We start from the raw sequence: 13,188 nt of genomic DNA on the forward strand, positions 1-13,188 counted from the left end.
AGTGAATGAGTTGCTGAAAGTCTAGTATTTGTAAGGTAATTGAAGCAAAACCACACATTTTTCAAGGAAAATACGATTAGGTCACAGTAATGCTAGGTAGGACTGTCTTCAATATTAAGTTTAGATAAAATTCAGAAAAGAAAAATAGGAAACCAATGGATCATAAAGTTAAATAGTTAACTGCCAAGGAAGAAACTGTTGTAGATTGTGAAATTCTTCCTGATTTTTAGACACTGTTAAAAGTATGTTTGGAGAGTGGGCATGTAGCCTAACAGTGAAGACTCCTGCATCCCACACTGGAGTACTGGACTCTGAGTCCCCAGTGTGTGACTGCAGCTTCCTGCTCTGATGGTCCCACTAACTGAACTTGTGCAGCTCACATGCAAGACCTGGACCAAATTACTGGGCTGGTTTTGGCACAGTGAATGATTATTGGCTCTTGCAGGCATTCCGGAAGTGAATTAGCAGAAGGAAGCTCTGTTTTCCATGTCTCTCTCTGATTTTCTTTCTCTCAAGTAATTTTTTTTAGAAAAGTGTAGTTGAATGAGACCACGCAATATTTGTCATTGTCTATATGACTTATTTCACTTAATAGTCCTCTGGCATTATCCATGTTTTTGCAAATGACAAGAAATTACCTGTTTCATGACCTAATCATAGTGCATAGTGTTTGTGTACTACAGTTTCTTTATCCATGTTGATGGACACTTCAGTTGATTTCATAGTTGATCTTTGTGAAGACTGTCTCAACAAACCGGGCAACACAAATAAATAATCCGTTTGGTATAATGAATTCATTGGATTTCTATCCAACGGGGGAATTACTGAGTCAAATGGCACTATTATTTTTGATTTTTGCAACGAACCTGCATACTTGTTTCCATAATGACTGTGTTGATTGACAGTCTCACCAATAATATGTAAGGGTTCTGTTTTCTCAAAATCTTTGGCAATCATAGCACCCACAGAGGAACCACATGCCACCCTTGCTGAGCATTAAGACATTATCACTCAAAGGCCCTTCCTATCATGGATGATGGGTTAGTTTGCTCAAGCTGCTATAACAAAAGTATCCTAGCCTTGTGGCTTTGATATCAGGCATTTGTTCCTGACAACTCTGGAGCCCAGGAAGTCCAGGACCACAGTACTGGCAGATTAGGTGTGTGGTGAAGACTTTCGTGTTCACAGAAGGCTGGATTTTTTTTTTTTTTTTTTTTTTTTTAGCTTTGTTCTCTCATGACTGAAAGGGAGAAAGTGTTTTCTGGAACCTCTTTGAGGAAGGCAGCATGTGTGAGGGCTCCACTCTCATGGCATAATCAGTTCCCAAAGGCTGCCTCTTAGCATCATCACAATAGGAGTTAAGATTTAGCAGAGGAAGTAGGGGGAGGGATGCACTCCTCTAGTCTGCAGGATAACCTTTCTTATTGCTCTGTGGAGTAACTCCTTCCCCCCGGCAGAGCTTAACCAGCTAGGTAGAAGCTTGGCTGTTGCTTAGCTATTTCATGTCTCCTATCTATGGATTATGAAGGGAAATCAAGCATCCTGTTTAAAATCCTTGATAGAAAAATCAAGAATAAAAATAAAATTCCCCAAATAACAACCACAATTCAACATGTATTTTGGGAGTTGAGTTGTTTAGAGTTCTATCATTTAGAAATTCTGACTTGACTTTTTAATCCAAGCCTTTCCCACTCCGGAGTTCCCATATGCAACTGTGTGCATGTCTGTGACACTTTTAAGCAACCGCATCTGAATTCTTAGCTCTCAGCCTCAGAGGATCAGGCAAGTATCATTTACTCTGATTACGCAGTAATGTACAGTATGATTCACTCTGATTACAAATGATGTCTTCTGAATTCCTAAATAAACTCAACTGATGAAAGGCCATGTCCTGGCCTTTGGCAGTCAATGTGTAGCTTCACAGCATCTTGGAATTTTGTGACTGCTTTTCTCTGGGCACAGAAAATTTTCATTTTACCAGTGTGATAGGAATCTGAATTTACAGCTACCTAAGTTAGAGCTCTTTCACAGTAAGTTTGCCCTCCAGTGATCTCGAACATTCTTGTATTTTATTTTCTTGATGCCTGCAAGGACAATATTCACTGATTGATTGCTTTCTTCTGCAAGGGTATGTTAATTTTTTTCACCTCGAAAGCACATGAATTCTTGTTTTCTTCAATATTCCTCCCAAGCTGACATCTAGTTTACTTTTTCCTTCCTGCACTTCTTATTATTTTATTGGAATAAGGAGAATAGATTCATGTAGTAAAATTTGGAACCTCATTTCTGAATCATTCATTTTCTAGTACTACAATGCAGTTATGTGCCTTCATAGCAGAGAAAGGCAACAACGGTGGGTTTTTACTTTTACTTCTTAACCTCAAATGATCTTTAGCCTTTACACAGATATTGACTAAGCTCGGTTTCACTTTGTGTCTAATAGAGACACAGTTTGTTTTTCAGGAGCTATTCTAGGTCTCTTGTTGAGGAACAGTGTCCACGACTTTAACAAAACCATCAGCTCCATAAATTGCACTTCTTCTCTCTATAGCCTGTGAATGCATTATTGCTTGCAACATATTGTTTACTGTATTCTCTGCATCTTCTCAGCATTCCTTAATTACAGAGGATGTATATCAATCATTCCTAAATGCATCCTATAAATTGGTAACTCTGCTCAGAGTTCCTACTAGAGTATTCATTGTGTAATTGTTTAAGGCTTTCTGAGAACTGTAATCTCCCATTGTTTTGCCATGTTCTTTGACTCTCCTGTCTGAACCACTTTAGATTCTTGTTTCCCCTTAATTATTTCCACTCCGCATCGGGCGGGTGGACTCTGGTTGCCGGCCTCTTGCACCACCGACTCTGCGACTTCCTTATAGAGTCTTACATCCATCACAATTTCATCTCTGACTTGAACTTAGTGGGTTTCTAGAAGTGTACGATTTGTCAAAGGTTGAACTGTTTACCTTCTCCCCATTGGTAAGACCTGAGCATATTCTTTACAATTAGTTCCTTTATTTTAGTTGGCCCTGAGTATTATGTTAACAATCTCATTATAAAGTGGTGGGGTTACCGAAGCAGAATACGGGGATTAAATGCCCTGAATTTAGAAACAGACTTCTTGGGTTCAAATTCTGACTCCTCCAAATATTAATTGTCTGATGTTGACATATCTGCATTTTTATTATTTATGTAGAAATAGTATAATAATGTAATGGACTGAATTGGGTCCCTAACCACCCCCACCGCAGCAAAGTCAAACATAGAAGTTCTAGTACGTAGTACCTCAGCATATGACTTTGGAAGTAGATTAGTTGCAGAAGTAGTTAGTTAAGACCATCTTGGAATAGGTTAGGTTTTTAAAAGGATGGCATCTTTGTCCAGTTTTTGCTGCTATGCAGGACATATAAAATGGGTAATTTACCAACAATAAAAGTGGCTCATGGTTCCAAAGGCTGAGAAGGTACCCGAAGAGGGCTTTTCTGGTGTGTTGTAACGCGGTAGAAGGGCAAGTGGCTGGCTAGTTATAGAGAGGCAATCAGAAGAAATGATCCCCCCTTTATTTTAATCAGGGAGTTACTCTCACCTGCTCATGCAATCATGGTATTGATTTGCTCATGAGGGCAGAGTTCTCATGAACTAATTATTTTTTTAACGGTTCTTTCTTCTTTTTAAATACCGTTAAGATGACAATAGAAGGTCAATAATTTTGGAGAAGACACCCAAACCACCACAAATCATGTCTCATTAAAAGGGGGAAATGTATGTGAAGATGAAGACAGCAGTCTGCAAGTCAACCGTGGTCAGTGTGAGTCGAGCACCTGAAGTGAGGGCAGAGGTGTGCTGTAAGCTCCAGCCCACAGCACTGAGAGCGAGTACAGAGACAACACACAGCTTGTTTGAGGAATCAGGACGCCACTGTGGGTACAGTGCTGAGCGTGGTGTTTGACACAGAGCAAACACTAACAAGTATTCATCAAACGAGGTGTGAAGTGCTAGAAGCAGCTGCACATTGGCTGTATGTATACAATATGTGATTTCTAAGTCCCCATGTACTACTAATGAGGTAATCTTCATGAAGATAGCCTTTTAATGCACTGTTCCTGCTTGAAAGGATCCAGGTTAGATGTACCCTGGGGTCTGCTCTTGACAGTTACAGTCTGCACTCGTCACTCGTCATCAGGTCAGTGGGCTTTGTCCTCCCGGTTTCAAGCCACACCACTAGTCCCCTTTGAGCATGTCTGATCGCTGCCTGGGGAGTAAAAGCTGCCTTGGCTACACCTGCTGCGGGGAAAAAAGGAGCCTGTAAGATCATTCACAGACCCCCTTCTTTCCTGTTGGTGCATAACAGATCACTCCAGCCCTTGATGGCTTGAAGCGATTTCTGGGTCAGGAATTTGGGAAGGCTTTGACCGGGCAGCCGTAGTTCAGGATCGTTCGGTGACGTTTCAGACAGATGGTGCTGATGTTGAAGAAGTGGTGGGCTGGCCAGTCATCTGTCGTTCTCTCTGTCTTCCTGAAATCTCAGAACTTCTCCACAGAGTCTGTGTTGGTAGGTTTGGGATTCCTTACAGCATGGCTACTTGGGACAGTCGGACTGCTTTTCTGTGATGGTTCAGGACTCAGGCACAAGATGGGCATGTACTTTAAGATCTAACTTCAAAAATCAGACAGAGTCACTTCTGCATTTTATTGCTTGCAAGAAAAAAATATCACTGAGTTTCAAGGTGAGGGCCATACCCAACTCTTGATGAGGCTATAGCAAGATTTTCGAAAAGCATGTGAGTTGAGACGTATTATGTGATCCTTTGGGGGAAATGCATTGCATGTACCTTTACATGCTTCCTCTATGCCTCGCTTAAGATCTGCTCAGCTTCCTAGAACAGAGACATCAAATTACAGAAGCCAACCAAGTGAGATTTACTTTTCCTCAATGGAAAGTAGCCGCACCGGCAGGCAGCCGAGAGCTGCTATGGAAGCTCTGTGGTCTCCATTTGTCGTTTTGCTCTACCATTCTCAATGAGCGGCATAACCTGACTACAGAAGCTGCAGGCATCACATCATGTCCTGAGGAGTAGCAAGGAGAAATGGGAAGGCAAAACAGGAGACTTTTCAGATGAATATCTGCTTTTATTCATAGACACTCCATCCAGTGAGTTTCAGCTAAATTTCATGTATAGCTTGGCGTATTGTTTCCCCCCAAAATGTAAAAGAAGTTTCTTAGGATAGATATTGGTTAAGTCTCTAAGAGCTTTCATCCCCCAGACATTCTTTCTATCTTTATTGCTTGAGCTCCCTCCTTCTCCTTTAAAAAATTATTTATTTATGATAAGTCAGAGTTATGGGGCAGAGTATGTGATAAGGAGAGCTATTGTCCATCAGATGGTTCATTCCCTAAGTGGGTGCAATAGGTAGGGCAGGGCCAGTCTGACAACAGAAACCAGGAATTAGATCCAGGTCTCCCTCACAGGTCGCAGGGACCCAAACACTTAGGCCATCTTCCACTGCTTTCCCGGTCACATTGGTAGGAAGCTGGAGCAGAAACAGAGCAGCTAGGATTCGAATTTGCACTTTTTATGGCATGTCAGCATTGTGGGAAGCAGCTTAACATATTAGGGGCACTGTGTGGGCCCTGGACGTCATGCTTGGGGCAAGACCTCACTTTGATGCCCACAGGCTCCTCTGGCTATACTTGGCACCTGGAACACGATTTCCTTTCCTGGGACTGCTCCTGTCTTTTCCCCAGTCTGCTCTGGAGTTGCCCCGGCCCAGGGCCTTTCAGGTGTCTGTTTCAGGGATCTACAGGAGCTACTTTCCCAGGACTGGTGCCTCTCTCAAAGATATCTCTCCCTGAGCTGTGATGTAGAAGACATTGGTCACTTCAATGGTCATGTGTTCTTCTAAAGCTGTTGCTGAGGCAATGGATTCTAGGCCTTTCTACCTTTGGGCCTTAGCCTTTGCTACCCAAAGCCAAGATTACAGAATTCAAAAAATCTTTTATCTCTCACAGAGCTCAGACCTTATAATTTGATGCTTTGGTTTTAAAAATGATTATCTCTGCCATGAACTTTAAAAATCCATTCAGGAAAGAAATCCCTTCAGTAAATCACTTGATTCCTTTCTGTATCCTGATCTAGCCTCAGGAGGCAACACAGGCAGAGCGAACTCTCTGCTGCCTGGAGTAGGGGAAGTCAAGTAAAAATAAGGGTGAAGGAGCCAGGGGTAAGACTTGAAAATCTTGTCTGTTAAAATAAGCAAGACTAACTCTGGTAGGACAGAATAATGAAAGCCATTTAGAAGTGCAAAAAGCAAAGTATTTGGACTAGGGGTGGTGGTGATATCTCAGGCAGACACTAAGAATGCTGTGCCAGAAAACAGAAAGAACGGCATTACAAACGAACAAACAGCTTCAACTACTCAGGGTCCCTTAGGTTGAACTGTATTTGTGTGACAGGATGGGGTGGGAGGTGGTGGGGATGGGACCAGGTAGGCAGAGAGAGGCCAAAGGTTGTCCTACTTTTCTATTAGGAAAGGATTTTTCTTTCTTTCCTTTCAGAAGAACTGAAATAATGCACAGGAATGGGGGATCAATATTTATGCAAACAAAACAGCTTTGCATGACGCTGTCTTCAGCCAACGGACAGTAAATATTGATTTAATCTAAGCTGCAAGCTAGGCCTGAGACTTCAAAAATGAAAAGGCATTCTCTTTGACTTTCAGAAGCTGGAGATCTTGTTTTTTGGGGGGTGGGTGTGTGGGGGGAAATAAATAACCAGATGCAGCGTGATTTGATCAGTGTTACAAATGTGGCACAGCACGTGGCGGGGAGCAGACATTGGACACAAGCTTATTGAAATAACCACCTCCCTACTTCAGTGTGACAGGCCCTAACTTGACAGCTCTGGGAATCTAGGCAGCAAGAGAGAGAATCAGGCACTGTGCCTGAGCTCCCTGAACTCCAAGGGCAGGGCTGCCTAAGGAACTCACACTGGAGACGTTTGGGCTGGCTGAACTCTCACATTTATATCCTGCTGCTAAACCAAGGCTATAATCTGCAAATTTTGCTATTAATATTTTAAAGCATAGTAATTGCTGTATTTGAGAACGACTTTAATAGCTTCCTTGAGAAAATAAAAATGAGCATGGTGTGTATTACATTTTTAGACTTCCTTTTGTAGGCATTCAAATGAGAAGGTTATAAAAGCAGTAGATAGAATGATACTCCTGAGAAGAAAGATTCAAAAACACATTTTGGAGATTTTCCTTCCTTTTTCATTGTTGTCCATTTATATTGCAATACCAGGACGTGCAACCTCTCCCTTCTCTTCTGCTAAACCAAAGCACCTGCATATTGACAAGAGTATATATCTTACCATCCTTGTTTTTTCTGAAATTAATAATCAGTACAAAGATGTTGAAGACCTCATATCTTTCCAAACCCATGCTAATTCTCTGACATGAACTTTCTTCTGTTCATTGATACAGAGGTTTGTAATCTTTGCGGGAGAGGTTTGGCCATCCATTCTTAAAAACTTGACTAAAAAATGCTACTGTGCCTGTTATTATGGTTGGATGTGTTCCAGAGTTGGTCCTCCTATCCCAGGAGCTCCGCCCACTCCTGCTCTAGTCAAATGGAGCTGGTGGGGACAGACCCATGAGTGTCAGACACCATGTTAACTCGTCTTGCAGGTCCTTCACTCCTTCACTGATGCCATCTTCGATGAGTGGATGAGAAGATATAATCCTCCTGTAGAAGCCTGGCCTCAGGAGCTGGCACCCATTGGCCACAACCGCCTGTACAACATGGTGCCCTTCTTCCCTCCAGTGACAAATGAAGAGCTCTTTGTAACCACAGACCAGCTCGGCTACACCTACGCCATAGATCTGCCAGGTACGCCTAACACAACTTCTAAATGGGTGATTCATTCGGCTTCTAAAGAAGCTTACTTTCTTTTCAACATTAACAGAGACCTGTAAGTGCAGCACTCAGGCCTAGTTAAGTTTATTGGCCATTTTCTAGAATATATGTACTTAACAAAATGAGCCATTAAACTACTAATTAAACATCAGAAAGGGAGTAGTTGGCTGATTCTCGGTTTAGAAAGCTATAGGCTATTAAGAGACCTTGTTTCACAGAGGAACTATCTACTCCTACATGTAACATGATGAATCTAAGTGAGTTAATAAGGATTAATCAAAGAAACTGTCCGAAGTTTGTTGTTTGAAATATCTAACCAATAAAGTCATGTGTGGACAAGACTTAGGTAGGGCTAGGATTAGGTAAGGAAAAAAGGGATTTGTTTTGAACACAAACTTGTAGCAGAGGCCAAAATAGAAAAACTCCAGTCATTGAGGTTAGAAATAGTATAATACAGTATTTTAAAAAGCTGATGCCAAAATTTCAGATGAATAATAATTTTCCATGACAAAGCTTTTTATTTTTTTTGTTTTATACACTTACATTATTTTGTAACTGGACCAGTTTGTTCCTAACAGACTTATCTCATGCCCAACTGTGCGACATTGGTCACTCATGCCCAATGAGTGACATTGTTCTGCCAATGGGTTGGATTACATGGAATTTTATGCGTTTATTTTTAAATTAACATTTTAAGTAACATTTTACGATTATAGTCCTTTGATTAACTTTCCCCACTTGATTCAAATCATGGGAGGACTTTTCTTTCTTTTTTTTTTATTGATTACATTGCATTATGTGACACAGTTTTATAGGCACTGGGATTCCCCCCACCCCTCCCCAAACCCTCCCCCCATGGTGGATTCCTCCTCCTTGTTGCATTGCCACAGTTCAAATTCAGTTGAGATTCTTTCATTGAAAGCATCTACCAGGCATAAAGTCCAGCATCTTATTGTCCAGATAAGTTCAACGGCTTCTTGGGGAGACCGTCTCTGGTCTGAAGGTAGAGCTGGTAGAGTGGTTTTGATACTTCAACAGATCTGAATTGCTGCCACTCTCACCACTCCAGGCACGTTGCAGTCGTTGGAGAATCCACTGATTGAGACAGTCCATCATATAGTCTCCGTTTGCCCAGTATTTTCATTGCCAACATATAGCCGAGGTGGTTGATTGACTTGTTCTGTCCTGACATTTGATGATTAGCGTTCTGAGTCCGAAAGCTTGATTGGGGGGATTCCCCAAAGAAACTTTGTCTGAGGTGTTCCCAGACCAGATTCTTGTATGTACTAGCAAGCACAGGGCCCGGCACAGTCCATTGCCCCGATCAGCTGGTGGTTGCAGTTGCTGGGTTGGTTCTGTTTCCATCCCTGTCTTCCACTGGAACCAATGGGTGTTCGCAGTCCAGCCTGGTTCTGCTCAGCACATACTTGGCCCTCACATAAACCAGTGGGGGCTGCAGCCCAGCTGGAGTGACCCACAATAACCCCAACCAGGCCCGCCCCCTATCCTGGTTTGCCAGTCCGGTCTGTCCCACATCCCCTTCTGCTCTCATACATGTCACTGGGTATTAAAACCTTGTTCCATCTAACCAGCTCAACTATCCAAACTTCACGGATGTTGTTGGGTGTCTCTCTGTTTAGCACCCCCAGCCCCTGCCGTAGTTTTCGAGCTCTCCCGTGGGGGGTGGTAACCTAAGAGGGAGGAACCCACCACTATTTCCCTCCCAGGCCATTCCCACTCCCAGATTATGCACTTTCCAGGTGGTTCTGTGGTTTAACTTGGCAGAACTAGCCCCCAGTGCCAACTTCTGCCAGCTGATGGCTAAGCCCCAACAACCCTCACCCACTCTAATTGTAGATTGCACCAGTAGGAAAAATCAGCCCAGCCTGGTTTTTCCCTGATCTGGTCTACATGAGGCCCACAGGTGCTGTAGCCCTGCCTAGTCTGGTTACCCCCATCCCAGCTCACACTGGGAAGACTTTTCTTAAAGATTATACTCTTTATCAGTAAGATTAATCTAATTTTAATTTTAATTTTGCTACTATTGAGATAATAGCTAAGTGTGTTTATTTTTTTTGCCATAAGTGTGGTTTTTAACTTTTATTTTTGATCATGTTTTCATAGTTCATTAGGATGGGAATGGTCCAGGATTAGGAGAAAGTGGGTGAGGCCCTTGTTACCACATTTTCTCTTTATTCCTGTATCCAAGGAAAAAGGAGAGTGAAGGGAATAAGCTGTGCCCAGCCTCCCAGGGATGAGGAGCAGCCGCCCTATGTCATCCCAGGGTTCCAGTGTGGGGCATGCTCCAAGGGTTCTACTCCAGTGGTTTTAATAGTTCTGAAATGCTGTTAGTCTCACTGGTCCAGGGATGAGGAAATCCTTCCAAAGTCCATTGGCTGACATAGTCCACCCCAGAGTCTCCACTCACCCAGGTATTTGCTGTCAACACTTGGCTGGGGTAGTTGATCGATATTTTCTGCCATCCTTCCTTTACTATGGTATCAGATGTCCTCTGCAGGGCCTGATGGGCTTCCATATCCTCCATGTGCATCTGGACATACTGTCCACTGCTCATCTAAGCCATTGAGAAAGCCCAGTTCTGCCACATGCACTCCATGCTCAGACCACCGATCCCATGATTCTCCCCATGGTTGGAGTTCTAAGTCCAGCAGTTCAGTTGGGGTGGATCCTCAAAGAAACTTCATCTGAGGTGATCCCGGACCTGTGTGTGCTTGCCAGAATGGGATCTGGCTGGCTCTGCCAGTCACATCAGCCCACACACAGTGGTAGTTGTATTTACTGGGTCAGTTCTATCTCCAGCTCATCTCTTATGTGGTCTGTCTTCTGTGGCCAACCCTGCCCACCACTCACTTGGCTCTCACATACACCAGCGGGAACTGCAGCCAGTAGGAGTAACTCCCATTGAACCCCTCTAGGCCTGCCCCCAGCCCTGGTTCCTGTGCTTACAGCAGACTGGTCCAGTCTGTCCCATGTCCCATTCAGCTCTCATACATGTCAGTGGGCATTGGAACCTAGCTCAACACAACTAACTCCACTGTCCACACATGCCAGTGGGTGCCACCATCTGTCTAAGCAATCCTAACCCCAGCCCTGGTTCTCATTATTTTTATTTTTTTTAATTAATTAATTTATTTATTATTTTTAATTCATTAATTACATTGTATTATGTGACACAGTTTCATAGGTACTTGGATTCTCCCCACCCCTCCCCAACCCCTCCCACCATGGTGGATTCCTCCACCTTGTTGCATAACCACCAGTTTTTCTGATCTGAGTTTTTCAGACTCTAGAATCCACCTTGTTTTTCCTTCCAGCTCTGCATTACTATTTCTTATTTTTCTAAGAAATTTGAAATATCCTTTCTTTTAGGCAGCTGGGGGCATTTTTTTCAAACTTCTTTCCCTTCTTTAAACATGATAACAATAAAAGATTTGGAATGTTTATCATGACTTAGCTCCATTAATCAAGTAGTAGGAAAAGGCAAAGACCCAGATACACTCAGGATGGGCTAATTCATCAGAACATTCAGGTAAATGTCCATGTATTAGTTGATATTCAAATTTACAAATCTACCTGGCAGAGTTGACTATAAGTAGAAGGGGAGTAAATCCTTTCCTCCTCAACTTTCTTTTGTGAATTACTACCCACCAACTGATATTGACAAAAGAAACACTAACAGTAGAATTGCCATTTGCATTTTATTTGATGTTAATTTTTACACAACAGAAAATCCTTGCTAGAAATGAAGTAAGGGCATCAAGAGGCAGATACACCTGGCGTGTTGTATCGCATTTGAAACAAACAACAAGAAGTTGTGGAGATGGGACCAGATGAAGAAGAGTGTTTGGGCTTTCAAAGATGGCGAATGGTAGACACTAGTGGAACATAGGGGCTCTCTCAGAAAGTTTGGGCTGGTCGTCTCAGTGCTGACTTAGTTTTCTTCACATTTTTAAACCATCCCAGGAGAGGGTTGGGGCTGGGCAGAGAATCTTACATTGAGATGATAGCAAGATACAGTGCAAAATTTGCCAAAGTAAAGATGATTTGCTAAAAAAAGAAATAACAAATAGGTATGTGTTTACTAAAATGGAAATCACTAACTTTGTGGAAGAGGGCTTTTACAATATCTTTGGGTAGAGGATTAGATTTAGGATTTATTGTGTGGAAGATTCGGAATTTATTCACAACTATTTAAATGCGTGCAAATACCATCTGCTTCTACTGCAGAGTGTTTCTGGTTGTAAGAGCCAATCTGAAACTCTCCTACATTTATCACCCCATAAAAAAGGTAGAGACAATAGCAGACTTTCTCCACCTGAGGGTTGAATATTTTGCAGTTCCCCAGATACCATTTCACCATGCACTTTTACAAATGAGCTTCTAACTCACAAAAGTAGTTATATTCTTCCTCGGAGAGTTTATTCTGCATAAGCATTTATTGTAATGAATTTTAAAAATGCAATAAGCTATACTTAAATAATGGGATGCCATTTCCAACTTCCTCAAGAAAAACAATTGTGGAGATGATAAATAGTTGGCGAGGAAAGAGAAGATAAATTTTTCTCGAGCAAGAGTAGTTTTGCTTTATCAACAAAAAAAAAATTTACGTGTAAAGCAAATAAGTTTTTCTGTTTTTTTCTTTCTCTGAAAGCATCCAGCTGATGAAAATCCTGATTGTGGCCTCTCTTACTTTAATTTCAGTTGAAGAAACTCCAGCGTGGACCACAACCTTCTCAGTGGTTTTGGGGATGCTGGTGGCTTTGGTCGCTCTGTTTGCGCTGCTGTTTTTCCTTCAGTATAGAAGGATCCGGAGAGGTTACGCACCGCTGGTGGAGACACATCTAAGCAACAAAAGATACACGGAAGAAGCCTAGGGTGTCCGTGGCTGATCCAGAGAAGAGGCCAGCCAGCTGCGAGGCTCACCAGGACAGCAATTAAGCTCATCTGAACTGTGACAATAATCTGTTTCTCTGTATTCTTCTGTAGTTGAAAAACTTTGTGGTACTTATGACCCCAGAGAGAGAATGCTTAACTGTAGTTTCTAAAGAGATAGTAATACCTATGACCAAAGTAGGTTTGAGCTGACATGTTGAGGTATTTGATAAGAATTCTCCATATCAATTTAAGCCGCCTCCTGTTCTGAAAGCATCAAACAACAACACGAATCGATCAGAGGCATTCATCTACATTTGTAGGTCAGTGTAACCTGAGACTTGGACAAGACCATAATGCAACCTGCATGGCCC

At 42.3% G+C, this 13,188-nt stretch overlaps 1 protein-coding gene across 2 annotated transcripts in view; it reads left to right on the forward strand.

The window, feature by feature from the left end:
- The window catches only part of DCT (dopachrome tautomerase), an 86,558-nt gene extending 73,579 nt beyond the window's left edge, over positions 1-12,979 (forward strand). For both annotated transcript variants that reach the window (XM_058670561.1, XM_058670562.1), the window contains 2 exons: positions 7,693-7,894; positions 12,644-12,979. In XM_058670561.1, coding sequence (XP_058526544.1) covers positions 7,693-7,894; positions 12,644-12,816 — 375 coding nt within the window. In that variant the 3' untranslated portion in view covers positions 12,817-12,979. The remainder of the gene's footprint in view (positions 1-7,692; positions 7,895-12,643) is intronic.
- The last annotated feature ends 209 nt before the right edge of the window (positions 12,980-13,188 follow it).

Source organism: Ochotona princeps, chromosome 12, assembly GCF_030435755.1.
Source record: "Ochotona princeps isolate mOchPri1 chromosome 12, mOchPri1.hap1, whole genome shotgun sequence".
NCBI lineage: Eukaryota > Metazoa > Chordata > Mammalia > Lagomorpha > Ochotonidae > Ochotona > Ochotona princeps.